Below are 21,558 nucleotides of genomic sequence, written 5' to 3'. Positions count from 1 at the left end.
TAAATCCTCGCGTAGTCACTTTTCCATTTTTTTAGCTAAGCATGTCATCTAATATTATATTTTAATATAATAGAATAGCTTATGAACGTACAGTGATCACCGAGACCACTTGAAGATCTAATAATCTTCTCTTATTCTTATTCTTATTCTTATTCTTATACTACCTTTTAAAGGAAAAGTCTTTGTATTCATGAAAGCTCGCGAATAATTATAACATTATGAACGTACTTAATTTACGTGTCCACTTTCTTTCTTATTAAAACATTACCCACAAATGGTATTACAAGTTAATTCATGTTCTCTCATTCTCCAAGGTTCTTGTCCCATGGTCGGTGTTACGTGGCACCATATGATTCGTCAATATAAAACTAAAGAATAACACTCTTGAGTTGATATTCGGAATCCCTTTAACCAAAAATAAAGCCTCAACTTTCCCAATGCCAAGCAAAGCCACATATATACATATATATTTTGCTTTAAAACAAATCCACTTGTCTTGTATCAATATTTCGTTCTATAAATACAAGATATTCATTTTTTGATCTATAAAACACAAACTCTTCATCTCTTATTTCATAAACCAAAGTTCTTCCTCAAAAAAACATGACTAGGTACTACAACAACAACAATAACAAATCATACTATGAGTATATCCGAAACCTTTCGATCCCGATCCATTTCTTCATATTCTTATGTGCTGTTTTCATCTTCATGTGTGTCACTTGGTACGTAAACTACGAGTCAAAGGTTGAGAGTTTCATGCACAATGTGAAGATCTGCCTCATGATCTCCCCTGTAGTGCTTTTGGTTATTGTGCACTGGCTTTCTAGCGGTGAAAGACCGCGGTTGCCATCGTTGGTACCGTTGCCTGAGAAAGACTCGCTTCACCGAGCCGGAGGGTCTCCTTGGGGTGTGGGTGTTGTGCTTGTTTGCCTTATGTTTATGGTGTCTCATCAGTCTTCTTTTCATGAACGTTGGTTTCCTCTAGGTAGAATAAGATGAGTTATTGTTGGTGTAAATCTTTTTCTTGATTTGGGATGTTATGGTTTTTATTTAAGTGATTTTGTTTATGTTAATTTTAGAATAGTGAATTTGGATCATTTTTAATGACTAATGATATGTGGCTCGATTTTGATTTATATGCTTATGAATAAATGGGTTGCATGACACTACATTTTGCACGATTAAATATAAGTATATCATTACAGTTATCGACATAACTTACTAAGACAATAAATAAGTAATAATATATATAATAAACACGATACAATTAAAAAGTTACAATTCATTAAATTCTTAATGCTTTATGTTAGCTTTTTTTTTGTTTTTTGTTTTTTGGTTTTTTTTTTTTTTTTTGAAATGGCAAATGTTACTCTTGCTCTATTTTTAAACCAAATATACTAAACTACGTCTTTGCTCACGTAAACTTGAGACCTCCCATCTAAGAGACAATTGTCTCTATCAAGTTAGAGCCGGCTAAGAGGGGTGGCACGGTAGTCGACGGCCATAGGCCCGACACCCCGCTAAGCCCGAAATTTTTTATTTTGTTTGAAATTATATATATTTTTATAAAAAAATATATGTATAATTAATGTTTCAAAACAATTACATAACCACTAGCTTTGTCTAGTGACAAAGAGGTATGACATCTAACCAAGAGGTTGTGGATTCTAGTCTTATTTGAGACATTTTTAAGTTTATTTTTATACATAAGTTTTTTACACAACTCAAATATAACCAAGTAAGCCCATTTAAACTTCAATTGTTTAAACCAAATAAAATGCTCCTTTCACTTAACTTAAAGCCTAAAAAATTTTTCGCCTTTGGCCCAAAAATAAATTTCGCCTTCTCGGAACAGGCCCTAAGTTTTTTACACAACTCAAATATAACCAAGTAAGCCCATTTAAACTTAAATTGTTTAAACCAAATAAAATGTTCCTTTCACTTAACTTAAAGCCTAAAAAATTTTTCGTCTTTGGCCAAAAAAAAATTTTCGCCTTCTCGGAACAGGCCCTGTATCAAGTGAGGCTAGCCCCGCATTGGCTCTTACGTTAGACAGTTAAGAGAGATAATTTAACTATGTTAATTATTTGTAAAACTATTAATCTACATCGTTATGATAATAGAGTATTAAACGTGTCATATCGATTTGTTAACTCATTTAACAAATTTATTGTCGAACCTATTTAGACACGTTTATAAGCATGTCGACCCATTCATGAACAAAAAGACCATTTTTAACTTACAAATGAGATTTAAATGTCTCTTGTGGTTAACTTATTAACTCCTTTTAGCAAGACAAGAGCCCAACAAACATAATTTCAAATCAAAAACTGATATCACAAAATTAATACACACATTTAGCTCATGAATAATGAACCAGCCATCAGATGATCACCTCACGGGTCGCTATTCGGAAGCCTGGTTAGAACCGAGTGCTCTGGCTTGTGACCACATTCAAAGTCTAGATGAACAAACGCTCGCGCAACCTCTGCAAGTTTTTCAATATTAATTTGCAGCGATTCTCCAATGTCATGGGCTTCTTTTAGTGACAGATCTTCAGGCAGTTCAATATCAACCTTGTTCAAAAAAATTTATAATGAATTCATTTACATTTACACTGACCACAATGAGCAACAAAGAGACCGCAGCCACTAACCTCAACAAAGTACAAAACTCCAAATGTGTATGCGCGAACTGTGTCGACTCGCTCCACTTTAGGATGCCTTGTAACTAGATATGTTAACTACTGCAGGACCTCAGGGGGTGCTGCCTGTCCCACTAACGAAACTGTGTAATCATATCATATGAGTGTGCATTTAACCAAACAAACTGAATCTAGAACCGAAATAGCCGAACCTAAACAAAAGCCAACGGTTTGTTTTTTGTTTAGTAAAAACCGGATTTTTGGCTCGTTTTGGTTTTGCATGTAATTAAAACCGAAAAAACCAAACAGAACGTATATTTTCGTTTTTTTTTTTAATTTTGAATGTAAAGTAATTTATAAGAGTTTAATAAATAGTGTTTAATAATGATTTAGGCTCAAAATCATTACTTTGAGACAGAATTACAAATTTTGTCCTTTAAACATATGCAATTTATGGATAAGGTCCTTTAAAAAGTTTATTTGTAGGCGGTGTCCTTTACATTGTATGTTTGTTTGATTTTCGCATTTAAGTCTTTTTACGCATACTATTTAAGTATTTATAACTAAAAAACAAATTAAATATATTATTAGAAAATGAAACTAAATAAAATATGTTAAACAAAAACCCCGTTAAGTTTTAGCATGTTTGGAATTAACTAAGTTTTTGGATGACAGTTAGTGTAAAGGACAAAAAACGAATGTATTTTGTCATATAAAGGACACCACCCGCAAATAAACATTTTAAAGGACCTGATTCATAAATCGCATATATTTAAAGGACAAAATTTGTAATTCTGTCTTACTTTGAAAAAACTTTTTTTGACCCAAAAATTTTAAGCTCAAATGGTAAAACAGAAAATACCAAAAAACGCTTTTCAAAAATCGAATTTTGGGTTTTTGATTCGGTTTTAGCCCAAAACCGACCCAACACAAGCCGTCACATGCACACCCATGCATATCACATTAATTATGAGTAGAATAATGAATAAAATGTACCAACATGTTACTCATGAAAAGATTTATTTGGGTTGCGTTTTATCTCAAACGGGTCAGCTAAAATACGCTTTCTAATAAGTACAACCTCTCAACAAGTATAGGAAATTAATAATAGCTGCCTGCATTTTCCATAACCGTTCCCGACCAATTTAAAATCGTATAAACCGCAAGAATAATAGCACCAACCGGGTCTATCCACCAGTAGAATCTATCACCGAGAACAGCTGCAACTAATCCAACTACATTTGTTACCACGTCAAAGTAATGATCCTGTTAACAGTGCACATTTGTGTTAAATACAACTAACATTCCCAACTAACCACCACATTATTCTCAAGAATTTATATCCCGGAAGAAGTAACCTTTGCATAGGCACGAACAATCTCGTTTCCTGAACTCCTGCAGTACAACCATAACACAAGTTTGACTATCGTTGCGGTCAACATGATTATGTATAACCATAACAATTGTAGAGATGACATCTTCTCTGCAGGTTTGTTTTCAACTAGTTGTTCTACGGCCTGAATCAATACCTGAAAGCCTAAAAGAATTCAAGATTCAACTTCCGTTAACATTTTACTAATATTTTTATAAAGATCATAAAAACCAAGTGCAGTATACCAAGTGTGGCCATAATTGCAGCAAAGATAATGATTCCGACAGGCTGCACCCTGAGTTTGCCAATAGGGTACTTGTATAAGTTGATGCTTTGCATAGAAAGGTGAGTGAACCAAAGGATACCGCCAGCCATTAGATCAAGTAGCGAGTCCAGTGTAGATGCAGCTATCGCGATGGATCCGGTCTCTATTGTAGCAAATACCTGTATTACGCAGATGACATGATATTGACATAAACTGTTAAGTGATGTATAATCAACTTTTATGTTTTCTATGGATTAGACATTTTGGATTACACTGTAAATTAGGAATTATTTGCATATAAAACTTGTAGCAAGGAAAAAAAATATTATCATGTCCAACCTAAAATATTAAGCAAACTTGTGACATATTTGGTAAATCCTACATCGATCCGTCAACAGAAAAGATAATAAGTCATAAGGAATGCTCGACCTCAAATACCACTAACGTGTTTTGGGCGACAGATTCAAACTAGCAATGAAAGATTACCTTAAACGCGAGTAACAAAATATTGGCATAATTAGAGATTTTCATAGCTCTTTCTTGTTGAATTTGTTCATCCATATCTTCCTCATCAACTCCATGATCAGATGACACTATAGCATCAACCTCCTCAAATGACTTCAATGTTGCAAATTGTTTGTCATAATACTCCTTTTCACCTATATATAAAAAAACAAAAATAAATAAATAAATGAAAACTAATGAAACAGTAATGATATATAATATATTCATGATCAAAACCTTGAGTTAATGAAGGTGATGACTTGGACAATAGCGCAAAAGAAGACGACTCAATATCAACTGCAGAACGGACTTTATCAGGTAACCGAGTTAAGAACTCGGTTCTAAGTGAGTTCACCGAGTACCCTCGACTCAACCGCCGTCCACGGCGACTACCTCCTGGTGTTGATGGAAATAACAGTGCCTCTTTTACGTCCTCCATATTCTCTCTATATAATATATGTCTGAGAGAACTAAGATGTTTATAGAGAGCACTTAATGATGACAAGAATAAAAGTGTGTAGTTAGATTCTGTAGTTAATTATGTTAAGGTTTTTTATGACAAGAAAAGGACAGTGATTCATTTCATGCCATTTTGTATACCTGCCAACCAAAAGAAGGTAGTTGACCTTTGCACCTCATGATTTTAGCTTGTTTTATGTGTTATTATTCTTACTATTATTAATTGTCATGTTTGGCATCTATGAAAAGACAAAGTTATTGAAGAAGAATATAAATTTTGAATAAACGAAATATTAGAGTTTTGGTTGAAAATGATTTGTAGGAAATTTAATACAATTATATAAATAAATTTAATTTTTAGAAAACTACAGGTACCAAAACCGAAGTTCTCACTAAAAGATATATACGCATAATACACGTTTGCCTAAAATAATCTAATCAAACATAATTTATATCGGAAAACATTCTGCAAACCAATGATACAAGGGTTGAAAAGCTAACACTTTATTGTTCTCACCATTATACTCAATCACGGATTTCAAGTATCAGCAACAATAACAACAAAAACTCATTTAAAGATGGATAGCTAGTGAGGTTAGTTTGTGGGAATGGTAAACGTCGATTTGATCAATTTTATTACCATCAAGACGAACATATTAAATTATAGAGATGTGTGAGATTTGTTTAGTTTCACTCATTCGGTCTCCATCTTCTTACCTTGTCCCCTAGATTATAGAGTAAACGTCATATTTGGGGGTTCATTATTTATCTCATATCATGTGGTTGCGAGTAAAAGGAAGATTATTATATAACTGGTTATGATATATATATATATAGAGAGAGAGAGAGAGAGGGAATCCGTAATATAATATTTTAAAAAAGTAAACAAATTTTAGAGATAAATATGTATTTTAGTTAAATTATAAGGTAGGTTTCATCGTGAATGTTATTACATACAACACCCCCTATATGTATTTGTATTGTTTTCTTATCACATCTCTTTCAAAAAAATTTACTTCCGTACATCAAATTCTTAAACTCGTGATATGAAGTTGATTCAAAAGGAAGGGAACTCATATGTTAACCAAAGAGGAATAAATGGACTTGGTTTTTGAATTGAAATAACACCTTTTTTTATTTTAAAAACATTTTAAACTATGCAAAGAACGCTAGCAAACACATCATTATTTTAGATCACTAATTACGTTTTGATCAGATTTTGATTTCTTGATCAAGGTCTTAAACGGATAGTTGATCAAGCTCTTCGGTTTATGAACCTGTTATTGGTCAAGGCTCTGATACCACATCGAGTTCATAATCGATAACAATCTTGAATTGGATGACTCCCAAAATCACTTTTATTATAATAAAGAAAATGTAACTCAAAAGACTTTACTAGAATCGAGACTCATAACTCGCTTTACATACTCACAAAACCTTGTTAAACTATAACTTAACTTGATCGGACTTCAAGTAGCTACCACCTACTTGTGAACCAAGAAGTTGCTAATTAATAACTAAACAAGTCACTCTTTGGTATATTTGGAGAGCAAGAAACGACAAGATATTTCATGGAGTAAGCACTTGCCCTACTCAAATTGTGGAAAACATAAAAATACAAAGTTATCTTTGAGTAGTTTCAAGATCAAAGAAAATTGTAATCGATTGGAATAGTTTCAAGATCAAAGAAAATTGTAATCGATTGGAATAGTTGGTGTAAATTTGGTATGCTAAATTGAAAGCTCCTTTATTTTATTGTTAGGGACTAGTAATTGCTAGTTTGTCTTTTTTAATATAATGTCATCATTCCAAAAAAAAAGAAACTAACCAAACTTGTCATTACCCACCTTATATTGTACTCCCAAGTTTGGCTATCTTACTTGTCACCCAAGTTACTTGTGGCCCAAGTCGCTCAGAATTTGAACAATGCTGTTCATCTGAGTCAATGACTGTGTTCCAAATTTTTTGGAGTGACAAAACCTCCACTGATTAAAATGAGACTCGGAAACATTGTATTATTGTTTTGTTAAATTCACTCTGGCTTTCAACTTTTTTCTAGTATCAATTTTCATACCAAAAAACTTTTTATACATATCAAAATTAAGAAGTTTAAATTGCAGTAAGAGATAATTATAAAAAATGATAAATAATAATCAAGTTAAGTTTCTTAACAGTTTTGGATGATTCTTGAGCAATTTAATGGGTTTTAGCTTCTCTTTTACTCTTCTAATAATACACAATACCATTCAACTTTCAATATTGTCAATACTGTTTTTATGATGGTCAATTTCCTTACTATCACTCAAGTTATTCAATTTAAACAATTTACAAGTGGTTTTTATTTCATCCCATACTTATTTCATACCATGTCAGTGGGCTCTTTACGAGTCGAGCCATGGTGGTTTCGAGCTCGATCTTGAAATTAAAAGGGGCAACTCAACTAAGGCTCCAACTCGATTTTAAAGTTAAACGAGATTAAGATCGAGCAATGATCGAGCCGAGCCTAGGTCGATTTTGGCTCGATAACAAAAATGAGCCAACTCAGCTAAGGATGTTTCAAATCAAATTTTTTAGTTAGTTTTATTCGAGCTTCTATCGAGTGAGCCACCAGCCCGAGCTCCGAGCCTTTTGAACAACATTATTTATTTATTGTCACAAGGATGAATGAACATGAACCCAAGCAATCCCAAGAGTGCATACCAAATGCTTCAAAGAAAAAAACAAATAAAATGTGAAACAACCCAAATATCAAATTATCCATAAAAACAAGACCAAACGTTATCTAAAAACAGTAGATTTACACAATTTGCAAGTTCAAAAAACTAAAAACATAAAATCAAGAACTTAAAGGCTAAAGCCTAACCTGTTGCTGTTCATTGTTTTCTTTCCCATTCAACTAAAACTGAATCCACATTACTCACTAATTCACATAGCTCTCCACATTTGCAGCTATCCCATTTACATGATCTTCATCTTCAATCTTATTAGCTTCGATTTTCCGAATATTATCAGTCCCCTGCAAACCATTGTCACTATTAGTGTTCTCCTCCAAAACCTCACTACTTTCTTCATTCTCGGAATCATTCTTCGCAACCTTCGCTCCAAGACTCCGCGTCTCCAAGCACTGCAATCGCGCTCTCAACTTATCAAACTCCTTTTCCATTAACAACAACCGATTCTTCAACGTCAAGTTCTTCTCTTCCAGCTTAGCTATATGAGTATCCTGATCATCCACTCTGTTCTCCAACAAACAACCATTATTATTATTATTAGTACTATCCGAAACACCATAGTTAGGGCTAATGCTAATCATCTCAAATCTACTAAAATCATGATCCAATCTCCGTTCTACCTCCGAACAATCCTCAACATCGCTCTTTTCGTCATTATCAGGCGATCTAACCCTAATTAAACCGTTCATCGAGCCGTAACCATCGACACCCCATTCCTCCTTCGCCATATCAATCAAAACCTCCCTGGATGGGGAGAACACAGGCGTGTTAAGCACCGCAGGCGTAACCGGACACGGAGACACCAGCGACGCGATTCCACCTGCTTTTTTCGCTCTAATTAGAAACGAAGTCGTGTTCCTCGGTGCGAATTTACCGCCATTACTAAACCGCTTCTTCGATATGTATCGTTTCGGTTTAACCTTATTCTGTTGTTGCAGGTCCTTATATGCAGCTACTTCCTTCCAGTTATTAGTATTCCTGTTATCAATTCCTCTATTCACCTTCCGATTATTATTATTATTATTATTCACACGCGGCGGTGGTTGCCACATCCAGTAAGCTTGCTGTGACTGCAATTGATTCGTAATCATGTGAGACTGATTATTATTATTATTATTATTCAGCTGGTGCATCATCATCATCATCTGAGAGTATTGATTATTAATAATATTATTATTGATATTATTAATTACCTGCTGTGATTGACTTACTACCGGCATCAGCTGCGAATGATTCAGCATATCGATTACGATATAGTAATCAACAACTTAAAAACCCTAAGATACAATACAAAATTGAATCAACAAACCCTAAATCTAGCAATAAACGAAGATCAATTAGTCAATTACAGGTAATTGTTTGATCCAAACGTTCAGATTAACAGATTGAGCTGATTTTTGAAATGAATTTGTGTTTGAATTAATGAATTTGAAGGATTTTGGATTTAATTTTTTGGCTCTGGTTATTGAGATTTGTAAAAAGCAAAGGGTTATGTGGGTATTTATAGGAGGTGAAGGATGAGATGGGATAACAGGCTGTTTGTTTATGCGTGATGTTTTGGATTTGATGAGGCGGTTAAGAAGGGTTACTTGTGCCGGTGTCACATCGAATTACTTTATTGAGTTTTAATTGTTTTTAAACATGTTTTGAATAGAGTTAATAAATTAAATAATATTTTCAGACACGAGATATGTTTCTTTGTTTTTGAAATTATTATGAGATATATTTTAAATCATATATTCTTAGCGATTTGAATAGTTTATTTATCTAAATCTGTGGAGTTGTTTTTCATTGTTTTCTTTTTCAATATTGTGAATATATTTTTCTGGTTTTAAATTTATTTGTTGTAAAAAAGTTAATAATGTTTGATGATGAAAGTCTTTCACCAATAAATTAGGTGTTATAATCCGTTTAAAAACTCTATGGTTTTGGTGAAGCCCATGACCCGTTTTTTTTTACTATAAAATTGTTTTTTAGTTTTATATAACATCCTTTTTTTATAATCGAAAATTGATTTTTAATATATCCCTATTTTATATGATTTACATATCAATTTTTTGATAAGATTAATTTTTAATTAATGACATGTTATAACCCGTTTAAGGGCTATCGGAGTTTAGTGATGCTCATATCCATGAGTTCGGGTCAAATGCATCATAAGTCTCCATATACAAATGAAGTAATTTGGTAACTTGAAAAGGGTTGGATATTAACCAAAGAGCTTTTAAATATTTCGTTTATATATATTTAAGATGTTGAAATCAACTATATGTTTTAAACGAAATTAACATAAACTAGACGTATAATACAAAAATTAAAGTCATATAAGAGCATATAATTTAACTTGAGCCAAATTCAATTATGAAATCAGATCCATTCACCTTTAAACCAACTAACAATTTTCCAAAGCAATAGATTAAATATCCAAATTTTTAGTCCTAAATAATTTTAAAATATATTGTGTTGATAGATTTTTAGTTAGACCCAAATTCATGATTACTCAACCCGTTATAACCTTCAAACCAATTAATACACATCTGCTTACATGCTACTTTATTGTAATTTTTTTATAATTTTAACAACAAAAAGTTTATTTTATGCGCACTCAAGTATGTTAGAAAAAATAAACTTGAAGTAGGATAAAGTGAGAAAGAGTTATGAAACAGTTTATATTTGTTTTATTAAAAACTGTTAAAGAAAATCACAAATCTTTTAGACCATTACCCATTCAACATATATTGATGGAAAACTTTGAAAATTAAAATCACCCAAACCATGATGACAAACACACAAGAGGATATAATATAATGCCCTTGCATTGCATCAACCTTTTCTTTTACAAGCTTCAACATCAACTACACCTTTTCTTTCACGCATTATCCAACTTTATCCACAATAACGTTACAACGGTCCAGCCCATTTTGAAAAAAATAAATAAAATTATGATCATCACATCTAAGGTAAAATAACTTGTCACTAACAAATCCATCATTGGGATTTCTTTTTTCAAATTAACACAAACATCATTTTTTCAATACCCTAAAATTTTTAACAAGACATAAATATATTATTAGCTAAAGCGATATTGGTATGCATTGGAAGCATGTAAGACATTGTTCAAATTTGTTATTTTAATTTTTTGTATCAATATATTGGGCATTAAAACTCAAATAACTATGTCTAACAAATGACACGCACGTTAAAGATATTCACTCACCATGAATATATATATATATATATATATATATATATATATATTGCACATACAACATTGGTTACTAACTTATCACTTATGTATAAAGGTTTAAATACCGATTAACTAGTTTCGAAGGCTTGCATAAAAGGTGTACAGAAAATTCAATCCGTAGAACATTTTCATTTATGCATACGTTTGCGTTTTTGTGATGATGGTTAAGTTATCATGGATATCGCTAAAACCGGGGAGGATTGTTGGTTATTTTAGTGTTATTGGATTAACTTGTTGATCGAGGAAATAACGTTAGAGATTAAACGAGTTAGGGACGCGGGAGTGCGGGCTCGTTTAACAATAATGTTATTTGGGCTTTGTTATTCGGTTTTATACTTCGGCTTAAGTATAATATTAAGTGGGCTTGTATTTGGTTATTTTGGGCTCATGTGGGAATTGATCATAGATATATTAATCGATGTCATCCTTGGGATAATAACTCTCGATCAGATAGATACACGCAGAGGAGAACAAACGGTTACTGGGTTCTCTCTGGTTCTTCAATTCACAGACACAATCAAAATTCAGTTCCATGTACAGAAAATCTTTGTCTTATCCGATAAACCATTGCGTGTAACCCGCAAATAGGTTTATCTGAAAGTGATTCACGTTTCAGAGATTAATCCAGGCAATTGTTCAAGAAACTAATATTGAAATCATGATTGCAGGTTTGCATCATTGATCGAATTCATTCTCCAGGTACGCAATATTATACAACAACCTGTGGGTACGACTCAATACAGGATTTCTCTCTGGAGTCGTACCCGGAACGAAACCGCCCGGACCCGCTTGAACCGGAATACGCGGTCAAAAACCTTACCCGAAAACCGAAAAAAAAAACACGGTCAAATACCCGAATATACCCGGAAACGGTTGCTACCCTACCCGGTTTTGACTTTTGTTGACCATACCCGGATTTTACCCGGTTCCTGTTTCTGAAAATATCCGGTTTATGCACATTTAGGCCCAAGTTCTGTAGTCCAAAACTCCAAATAAAACCCCAAACACAAGCCCAATTTGTAAGTACCCAAAAAGCCCAAAATATCAGAAGGCATAAAACATTAAAACCTCAGCGCCACCGTTCACCTGAGTTCAGCTTCTGCTTCCACTGACGGCGGGACGGCCACCACCCTCAGCCACTCTCTGTTTATTCCAGTATCCATATACAACATGGGTTCCAAGAATAAAGGTCTATTCTTTGTTTAAATTCTTTGTTTTCTGCTGCAAAAGAACATTACAATACTGATATTTTATTCTAATTTCATGCAAATTATTTTAGATAAAAAACTCAAGAAACGTTTGCAAAAAGATGAAGATAATACAGAGGAAGCACCTGTAAAGCCCGTGGAAAATGCTAAAGAGCATAAGAGTCAGCTACAAAGGCTTGCAGAAAAGGTGAGTTTAATCTACTGGCACTTAAACCCTAAATTCTAATTGCAAGACTAATCCCAAAAGCTCAGTTGTTTAAGCATAATTAAGGGTTTTGTTTGTTGGCTTAAACCCTAATTGCAAGACTGTTGCCAAAAGCTTAAATCTTTGAGTAATATTATCAAAAAAGTGTTTTTTAATCACTTTTAGCAGATACCACTTTGGATTAATAAACATTTTGTAGAACAACAATGTTGAATGATTTAGTAACATGATATATGGTTTTAATAATTTGTTGAAAAAATAATTGTTAGTTTAGAGGCTATTGTTGTATAATGTTGATTGAGTATACGAATCTTACATTTTTGTTCTTACAGGATCCAGAGTTTTATAAGTTCTTGGAAGAAAACGATAAAGAGCTTTTGGATTTTGCAGATGATGATGGTGATGAGGTAAGCTAAGCATATGATTTTTTTTTTAATTTTATTGTTTGTTTATCGTATTTACCCTCTTTCTATTTGTATATGATCATGCGTAGGAAGATGTTGAAACTGACATTGATGATGAGGCTTCACAAGATGATGAAGGTGAGGATGAAGAAAAAGATCCAAAAGATCGCAGTGTCCGTGTGTCAAAAAAAGAAAAAATAAAAACAATTACAAGTGAAATGGTCGACTCATGGTGCAAATCAATTCGCGAAGAGCGTAGAATCGGTGCAATTCGTAACATTATGAGAGCTTTTAGGAGTGCTTGCCATTGTGGTGATGATGACCACGAGTCAAAGTTGATGTCCATGTCGTTTCCGGTCTTCAACAAAATCTTATTGTTTGTATTAAGTGAAATGGATGGAATTCTTAGAACACTCTTGAAGCTTCCATCAAAGGGAGGAAAGAAGGAAATGATTCTTGATTTGGTTGGCACGCGAGCCTGGAAAAATCACAATCATTTAGTGAAGGCGTATCTTGGTAATGCTCTTCATGTTTTGAATCAAATGACCGACACGGATATGATTGCGTTTACTTTAAGACGCTTACAGTTTTCGGCTTTGTTTCTTGCTGCTTTTCCAAGTCTTCTAAGGAAGTATATAAAGGTATGCTTTACGTTTTATTTGTGTATAAATTCTTTTTACATTGTAAGAATGATTATGAATGTTTATAAATTAATTAAAAAGAATAAACGAGGCGAGCCAGAGAGCTCAAGCCTGAGCTCTAGTACGTTAAAAGAGCCGATTCTAGTCGGGCTCGACTTCACTCATTTACACCCCTATTTATATCTTCAACAGCCAATGTAAAACGAATTTAGCTAAAAGTTGAACAAATCATATGGGTTAAGCGCGTTGAAAGTTGACCACAGTTCGTTTTTAATGCATATAACCTTTTAAATTGCTTTATTGTCAGATGGTCATTGTTGTTGTAATATTGTTGTCATTTTGAAATCATAATTCGCATGTTACTTGTTTGCCGAAAAAGAATGAAAATGGTTCAAACTGAAACAGTGCATTTTGACCCGTTATCCAGTCTGCCATCTTCATCTCCAATATTAATCGTTAACCTTTACTTTATTTGTTTGTTATTATTTAGGTGGTTCTTCATTTCTGGGGTACCGGTGGAGGTGCATTACCAACAGTCTCTTTACTGTTTTTAAGAGACATGTGCATTCGGCTCGGTTCCGACTGTATAGACGAATGTTTCAAAGGAATATACAAAGCATATATTTTGAACTGCCATTTTGTAAATGCAACTAAACTTCAACACGTATACTTTCTTGGAAATTGTGTCAATGAGCTTTTTAGGGTTGATCTTCCGTCTGCATACCAACATGCGTTTGTTTTCATACGCCAATTAGCTATGATTTTACGTGAAGCGTTTGCTACAAAAAGAAAGGTATTTGATTTCATGTTATTTTAATTGTTACTGTTAGTTATGGAAGTGTTTTGATTTTTGTTCTATGTTTGATTTTCTGATTCTAAAGCTGTGCACAAAATCAAAATAACTGAACCATAATCGAACCTATATAACCGAATTTAAAAAAAACTGACAGTTTGCTTTATGTTTTTTACTAAATCGATTTTTCTGGTTTGTTTCTGTCAACCAAAAAAAAATGAGAACCGATTTTAAGTAAATTATATAGGGTGTAGCGGTGGAGTCCAAAATGGTTTGGTTCAAATGTGCAATAATCAATAATTAACAGAAAAGTTTAAGACTTTAAGCCCAAAGTTTCAGTCACAGAATCATTATTTTGGGCCACTTTTTGGGTCAAAATTTTCAAGCCTTTATTGGTAAAACCGAAAACTGAACTGTTTTCAAAAATTTCGAGTTTGAATTTTTTTTTCGGTTTGCTTTTAGCCCAAACCAACTACGTCTGTTGATATATATTATTTAAAATCAAATAGTCACTTGTTTGCTATATTGTTAACAGGAAATATTCAGGAAAGTTTACGAATGGAAGTATATGAACTGCCTTAAACTCTGGACCGGGGCCATTTGCGCATACGGTTCAGAAGCTGATTTTAAACCGCTCGCGTATCCATTAACTCAAATAATATCAGGTGTTGTTCGGTTGGTTCCAACCGCACGATATCTTCCTCTCCGATTAAGGTGCATTAGGATGCTAAATAGTATTGCTGCTTCTACAAATACTTTTATTCCAGTTGCTGTGTTGCTTACCGACATGTTGGATATGAAAGAATTAAATAAACCACCTACTGGGGGTGTTGGGAAAGCTGTTGACTTGCGCACTATTTTAAGGGTAACCATTTTTTTACTTTTTGTGCATTATTTTTAGTTTTTAATGAAATATTAGTGTGTTTAATTTTATTTGAAGAATAATATTATTTGACAAAACCTGATTATTTTTGGGTTGTCTCTGAAATTGGTCAATATTGCCAATTCAATTTGAGCTTTGACCCATTAGAGATGAAAAAAAAAGTTGCTTCATAAGAAAAGCGTTGGTATAGTCCGATTACTTATATGAATAAATTTATTATTATTTTTTAAAATGGATTTGAAATACAGGTCAGCAAAGCGACTATAAAGACACGATCTTTTCAAGAAGCATGTGTTTTTTCTGTTATTGAAGAACTTGCTGAACATTTATCACAATGGAGTTATTCGCCTGCGTTCTTTGAGCTTTCTTTTGTTCCCCTTGTCCGTTTGCGTAATTTCTGCAAATCTACAAAAGTTGAGAGATTTCGTCGTGAAATGAGGCAATTAATTCGTGAGGTTGGTCTGCATTGTTCATCTGGTGGTTTTTCTTGATATTGGTGGATTAAAACATTAATGTTTTGGGTGTTTTATGATATTATGCAGATTGAGGCTAACGCTGAGTTCACTAACAAAAAACGAATGTCGGTTTCATTTTTACCAAATGATCCTGCTGCATCATCATTTATAGAGGTGTGTGTATAGTTATATAATTTAATGAGTCGTGTTTGGGTTGACCTGATTGACCCGTTTAGTTAAACAGCTCGGCCCATTTATTCCATTTTTTACAATCTACTTTTTCGATTTACACGCTTTCAACTTGGTTGTTGTCAGCCAGCACCCCAACTCGTTTGACACTTTTAATTTAATGAGTTAAACGGGTCGTGTTCGGGTTACATGATTTTAAGTGTGAGCACATTATGGGTGATTTTACACGTATAAAAATGCGGGTTGGCGTCCAAGCATTTTTTTTTTTGACTTTTAGTTTTATAGCTATAATTTAACAATTAAATATGTTTTGTAACTATATTAAACAATTACATGATTTTTTGGTTATAATAATCTAATGGGTCAAAACGGTTTTAGTGTCTTAGCATGGGCAAAGTAGGGTCAGGATGGCAAACAAACACCTTTTTTTATTTATTTGTATAAATAACTAATGAAATTGTTAAGTCTGTTATTGGAATAATAATATGGTTTTTGACCTGTAACAGGATGAGAAAAAGGAAGGTTTGAGTCCTCTGTCTAAATATGCTGCCACACTGCGCGAAAAAGCAAAACAAAGAAATGCTTCATTGGTTGAGTCCAGGTTCGTATAATCGTCACGTTTATATTTAAAAAAAAAGTAAATTTAATTTCATTTCTGTGTTAGGCTAAATTTTTCGACTTGTTTGCATGATTTTACATTTATCTGTTGATAAAGATTTTCAAGAAATCACATTTTCGAGAGTTTTAGAATTTTGATGATACACTAGAATTTATTAGAGTTTCGCTAAAGATTGGGTGTGTGTGTGTTTTCAGTGTAATTGTGGGTGAAAAAGCATCAATCTTTGGTAAAAGGAGATCAAACCGTGATGATGATGATGACGACGAGGATGACGAGGATGATGATGATGATCTGGATGTAGACGTGGATGTGGATGGTGCTGCTGCCTTTAGCTCTTCATGGTTACCGAGTGGGGACCACAAGTACGGGTTTCTTCAATCTTTTGGTTTCTTTTTTTGATCGTATTATTCTAGAGGTGATTTATTTTGACCCGTTAATATACAACCGGGTGATTTGCTTGTGTTATATCTCTAGCAGGTCAAAATGGGATATATTAAAGAGGAAATGGATAGAACATCATCCAAATTGTGTGTTCAATCGCATAAAATGCTAGTAAAATAGTAATGGGTTATATTTGTTATGATATAGTTTTTCCAACCATAGTTAAGTTTAAGCTTATGCTATTTTTAATGAACTTTTAAGTAAAAAAATAAATAAATTGGTAACGAATCAACCCACGAACCTGCTGGGCTGACCCGAACATGACCCGCTTAGCTAAACGTGTTCACAGGTTCGACCAAACCCATTTAGACCAGAGCCAGGCCTGTGAATTTTATGCTAGGTTTGTGTCGTATGAAAAGTTTACACCTGTAGATCCAGTCCGACCTTACTAAAATCACCATTTTTGACAAAAGCTCGTTTGCGTATTTTTTCAACCTAATATTTAGTTATCCAATGCGGTGGTTGAATTACAGGGCGAAAAATCTCGAAGAGGATAAAAAGGAAAAGGGAAAGAAAGGAAAGAAAGATGGTATAAAGGCTGGTGGTGATGAGGATGTTGTGGAGGATTTTGTGTTAAGTTCAGATGAAGAGGAATCAATGAGTGACGATGACGACGATGTGAACGAAACCGAAGATGTTGAAGTGAAGAAACCCGCACCTGTGAAACAAGGAAAGCAGAAGCCGAAGCAGAAATCATCTAATAAAAGGAAAGGAAACTTTCATGCAAAGAACAAGTCTAGGAAAAAGAACAAGGCCAACTAACAAAGGATAATGATACTGTTAGATTGTTATAAATCAAATGTTTATTTTGTTGTTTCTTCATTTCATAGTTGATGGTACTGTTTGATTCTTATGTTTTAATGGGATTTGAGATCCTGCAAATTTTGGTCCTTGTAATGGATTAGATTTTAAAGTCTTGAGAGTTTTGCAATTCGAGTTGATTTTATTTTGTTTTTTTTTTCTTATAAAATATTTGCTGTATCACAAAATATAACCGATAAATCTTAAAGTTGGCCGGATCGGTTTTCATATTAAAGTTTCGGACAAGTTATGAAGTGAGCTATTTGAATCTCAAACTGACTAACTTGTTTCGGTTTGGTCGGTCGAGATGGTGTAACATTGTTGGTTCAAGATTTGTTTCAGTTAATGATTTCTCACTTGTCAGGGTTTTAGTTTTTACCAATAGAATGTAAACATGTTTGGAATGCTAGATAAATTTGACTTTAATCAAGTTCAAAATCTCTAAACTCAGGTGTATTCTCATTCATGACACAATACTAGTACACAACAAACAAACCACAATAACAAAAACCAAACTAAAACTGGAAAAAAGAAGAATAACCTTGGCAAGCACCTTAAAAAGTCACTACTGTCTAATAATATCCATCCTCAACATCACAAATTCAAAACATTTTGGCACAATGCAAACACAAGCTCATGTTCTAAACGGATCAACGGTCAAAACATCAGACGCGCGCAACTCTTCTGCACCGTGTGCAAAATGACACTTTTCACCAAAAGTACATGACCCCTTCACAAAGTTATCACACATTTTGGTCTTAAAGTTGGCACGCGGGGCCGAACCAAAGTTCTTTTGTGGTCCAACTGGTCCCGAGGCTGACTTTATGTTGACTATAAGCTCACGAACCATCTGACTCGCTTGTTTGATCTGGTCAAACGTGCCCTCGAGCTCAATGTTTTTAAGGCTCGGGTCTGACTCATGGTCTCTTATGGAAAGTTTTACTCCGGTCAACCGGCAAATTTGTTTAGAGTTGACACCGTTTTTACCAATGATCGGTCCAGCAAGGGTACCATCGACGCTGATCTTGGCAGTGGCAGAGGCGCCAAAGCCAACAGCAGCTGCATTGTTAGCTGCCGGATTAAAATCCATCCTGCCGGCACCACTGCCAAATCTGTTACCAGGTGGAGGCCCCATGGCACGTGGGTCTTCAAAGTGAGACGGGGCTGTTGGTTTTCCTAACTCCCATTCCCCATGTGCATAGTTACACTTGTCACCATACCGACATCCTTCTGCAGTGTTGTATTTGTTGCACAGGCGGTTTTTGACAGCTGGCGGTGATGACCCGTCTGGAAATGATGGTGGGAGTACAGGGTTTCTGATGGTTGGAGGTAATGATGGGTTGCCACCTGCCATTTGGTTGACAGCTTTGACCCCTCCGGGTACATAATGCGAGAAATGGCATCCCTCACCATATGGACAGCCAGAAGTACTGCACATCAAATACACAAAAAAGAAGATAAAAGGTTTGTGTAAAAATAAATAAATACACACTTTTTTTGTATCAATACCAGATACTTATCCAAATAACTTATTAAGTTAAAACACTAGCAAAGTAGCAATTCCAAATTCTTATTTTAACTGTTCTTGAAGGCACGTATAACATGTTACTGTGTTACTTTTATACAAAATTTGGGCAATACAGAATTAAAATCTATATCACAAGATAAGTATTAAAAAAAAGGACACATATTCTTGATTATCATAAGATACATTAAACACATCAACAAATGTTCTCAGCACTACTATTTAATTTCAGCAGGCTCGCTCGTTTGGAAAACTGAATTCATTTAACACGCTTGTAAAAACAATTTAATAAAAACATACCAGACATAAAGAACACCAGAAGTGACTAAAATAAATGTACTTACTCGCTTATAAAGATCAAATATACCTATATACTACACCAAACAGTATCATAACTTGCACAATACATATCATGTAATGTGCTTAACAATTCCAGCATACCATATAATTTTACTTGCTAAACGACTCTGCTAAAAGAGGGGGAAAGGAATCCACTCGCGCAACCATACGCGATATAAAGTTGAAGGTATAAAGATATATCATGTACTTAATTGTTCAATGTAGTTTCATTAAACAACCATTTACTGTAGTTCGGTTCTGTACTCCTTGTTATTATCTTGATTATGTAACCTGTACCAAAACTTTTAATTTCCAATCCATTAGTCCAGATGATATGACACATCTTTTACTTCAACACAGTATAGTGTCCATTAAGTTTTTAAAATAAAGAACATTATAAAATATAAATAATTAATCAAGTTTAGTATATTGATTTTAGGCTAAGTTAGAATTATAACCTGAAAAACTTTGTGCAAGGCTTGGATTTGCTTCCTAAACCAGATTGAAACGACTCCATGTCTGTTACAGCAGATTCATTATTTAGATTTTACTAACTTCTTTCAATTAACACTGAACAGAATCGTGAAAATAACGACGACAGCTGTTTCCCGTAGGCATGAAAGCTAATAAAAATAAACACAATATTAAAGGAAACTGTAACCCTAGATCTAGAGTGAAGGAAATAGTTGTAAATAATGTTAACCTTGTTTGGACTTCTTGAATCCATGGTTGCCGTTCAGACCGGTTTCCGGCCGGAAACGTTTTTTAGCGCCTGCGAAGTCCATGGAAGATTGAAAGCAGATCGGTTTCTAGGGTTTCGAAAGATGTTCGAAGAAAAACCCAAAAGAACGATGATGATTATTATGGTACTTGTATCTGGTCAAAGTCAAAAGCTTTATAAATCATAGCCCAGAATAGGTTGATCGCATACCGAGCCTTCTTGGGCTTCAAATCTAACTTGTTTTTTGGTTTATATATCTGATTTTCATCTCAACGTTAGGATTAAGTACAATAAAAATTAAAATCTTGACAGGATTGTTGCCAACCACTATGACATAGTCCACGTATATAAGAGCAGCCACAAAATCTTTCCCTTCTCGTCGGCTAAAGAGAGAATGATCGACTTTAGATTGTTTAAAACTGAGGTCAAGGAAGAAATTGGTGAATTATTGGTACCAATTTCTTGACGCTTGCTTCAAACCATAAAGTGATTTCTTTAACCTGCAAACTCTTGTTTCTTTCTCTTTAGCAAAACCTAGCGGGATCACTTCTTCGTTTAAATCTCCGTGCAAGAATGCATTATTCACATCAAGTTGGTGAATGGTCCACTCTCTTTTTATAGCTGCCGCCAAAAGGGTTCTAAGGGTTACTAGTTTTGCTACATGGGAAAAAGTGTCATGGTAATTAACACTTCAACACCTTCAATTGTGTGAAACCCTTTGCCACCAGACGCGCCTTGTATCTTTCAACTTCACCGTTCGGTTTGTACTTTACTTTATACACCCATTTGGAGTCAATGACACGTTTCCCGTCAGGTAGTTCTTGGAGGATCCATGTGCCATTTTCTTCAAGGGCACGGATTTCCTTTGTCATGGCTTCTTTCCACCTCTCATCTTTAATTGCTTGGTGAAAATACCTGGCTCATTGTTGGAATCAATAACCGCTAAGAAAGCTTTGTGAGCTTTAGAAAATTGTTCATAAGAGACAAAGTTTGTTAAGGGGTGTACCGTTGAGGATTCTTGATTCGATGGAGTGCATGCATGGTCGACCGATGGGGGAAGCTTAACAATAAAATCATTGAAGTGTTTTGGTTGAGTTTTGTTTCTTTT

The 21,558-nt window shown here is 34.1% G+C and overlaps 4 protein-coding genes across 4 annotated transcripts; 1 reads left to right on the top strand and 3 right to left on the bottom strand.

Moving 5' to 3' along the window:
- Nucleotides 1-2,399: 2,399 nt before the first annotated feature.
- On the bottom strand, nucleotides 2,400-5,227 carry LOC143620233 (metal tolerance protein 4-like). Its single transcript, XM_077091965.1, has 6 exons — nucleotides 5,026-5,227; nucleotides 4,771-4,943; nucleotides 4,265-4,463; nucleotides 4,006-4,184; nucleotides 3,809-3,913; nucleotides 2,400-2,579 (listed from the first exon to the last, which is right to left on the bottom strand). Exons 1-6 carry the CDS (start codon nucleotides 5,225-5,227, stop codon nucleotides 2,400-2,402), a joined length of 1,038 nt encoding a protein of 345 aa, XP_076948080.1.
- A 2,940-nt stretch (nucleotides 5,228-8,167) lies between these two features.
- Nucleotides 8,168-9,238, bottom strand: LOC143620232 (uncharacterized). Its single transcript, XM_077091964.1, has 2 exons — nucleotides 9,173-9,238; nucleotides 8,168-9,049 (listed from the first exon to the last, which is right to left on the bottom strand). The coding sequence occupies exons 1-2, from the start codon at nucleotides 9,218-9,220 to the stop codon at nucleotides 8,168-8,170; spliced, it is 930 nt and encodes a 309-aa protein (XP_076948079.1). The 5' UTR covers nucleotides 9,221-9,238.
- Nucleotides 9,239-12,209: 2,971 nt separating this feature from the next.
- On the top strand, nucleotides 12,210-17,960 carry LOC143620309 (nucleolar complex-associated protein 2-like). Its single transcript, XM_077092009.1, has 11 exons — nucleotides 12,210-12,415; nucleotides 12,506-12,621; nucleotides 12,972-13,046; nucleotides 13,133-13,684; nucleotides 14,175-14,477; nucleotides 15,013-15,342; nucleotides 15,609-15,815; nucleotides 15,903-15,989; nucleotides 16,511-16,605; nucleotides 16,818-16,985; nucleotides 17,538-17,960. Exons 1-11 carry the CDS (start codon nucleotides 12,397-12,399, stop codon nucleotides 17,824-17,826), a joined length of 2,241 nt encoding a protein of 746 aa, XP_076948124.1. The 5' UTR covers nucleotides 12,210-12,396; the 3' UTR covers nucleotides 17,827-17,960.
- Nucleotides 17,961-18,332: 372 nt separating this feature from the next.
- Nucleotides 18,333-20,577, bottom strand: LOC143620308 (zinc finger CCCH domain-containing protein 14-like). Its single transcript, XM_077092008.1, has 3 exons — nucleotides 20,433-20,577; nucleotides 20,188-20,248; nucleotides 18,333-19,295 (listed from the first exon to the last, which is right to left on the bottom strand). Exons 1-3 carry the CDS (start codon nucleotides 20,512-20,514, stop codon nucleotides 18,500-18,502), a joined length of 939 nt encoding a protein of 312 aa, XP_076948123.1. The 5' UTR covers nucleotides 20,515-20,577; the 3' UTR covers nucleotides 18,333-18,499.
- Nucleotides 20,578-21,558: the final 981 nt, after the last annotated feature.

Source organism: Bidens hawaiensis, unplaced genomic scaffold (assembly GCF_021521415.1).
Source record: "Bidens hawaiensis isolate Kalapana, Puna unplaced genomic scaffold, B.hawaiensis_p1.1 tig00002553_1, whole genome shotgun sequence".
In the NCBI taxonomy this organism is placed as follows: Eukaryota; Viridiplantae; Streptophyta; class Magnoliopsida; order Asterales; family Asteraceae; genus Bidens; species Bidens hawaiensis.
Note: the sequence above shows the minus strand (reverse complement) of the source record. Positions and strands in the feature narration are given on the sequence as shown.

Excerpts from the sequence above, each read along its gene's own strand:
- LOC143620233 (XM_077091965.1), bottom strand. The coding sequence starts at position 5,227 with ATGGAGGACGTAAAAGAGGCACTGTTATTTCCATCAACACCAGGAGGT. Across the intron at positions 4,944-5,025 it reads ATCACCTTCATTAACTCAAG|GTGAAAAGGAGTATTATGAC; the intron begins GTTTTGATCATG and ends TTTTATATATAG. Across the intron at positions 2,580-3,808 it reads TTGGTGCTATTATTCTTGCG|GTTGATATTGAACTGCCTGA; the intron begins GTTTATACGATT and ends TTTTTGAACAAG.
- LOC143620232 (XM_077091964.1), bottom strand. The coding sequence starts at position 9,220 with ATGCTGAATCATTCGCAGCTGATGCCGGTAGTAAGTCAATCACAGCAG. Across the intron at positions 9,050-9,172 it reads TAGTAAGTCAATCACAGCAG|TCACAGCAAGCTTACTGGAT; the intron begins GTAATTAATAAT and ends AATCAATTGCAG.
- LOC143620309 (XM_077092009.1), top strand. Across the intron at positions 14,478-15,012 it reads CGTTTGCTACAAAAAGAAAG|GAAATATTCAGGAAAGTTTA; the intron begins GTATTTGATTTC and ends TATTGTTAACAG. Across the intron at positions 15,343-15,608 it reads ACTTGCGCACTATTTTAAGG|GTCAGCAAAGCGACTATAAA; the intron begins GTAACCATTTTT and ends TTTGAAATACAG.
- LOC143620308 (XM_077092008.1), bottom strand. The coding sequence starts at position 20,514 with ATGGACTTCGCAGGCGCTAAAAAACGTTTCCGGCCGGAAACCGGTCTG. Across the intron at positions 20,249-20,432 it reads ATTCAAGAAGTCCAAACAAG|ACATGGAGTCGTTTCAATCT; the intron begins GTTAACATTATT and ends CTGCTGTAACAG. Across the intron at positions 19,296-20,187 it reads CCTTGCACAAAGTTTTTCAG|TACTTCTGGCTGTCCATATG; the intron begins GTTATAATTCTA and ends TTTGATGTGCAG.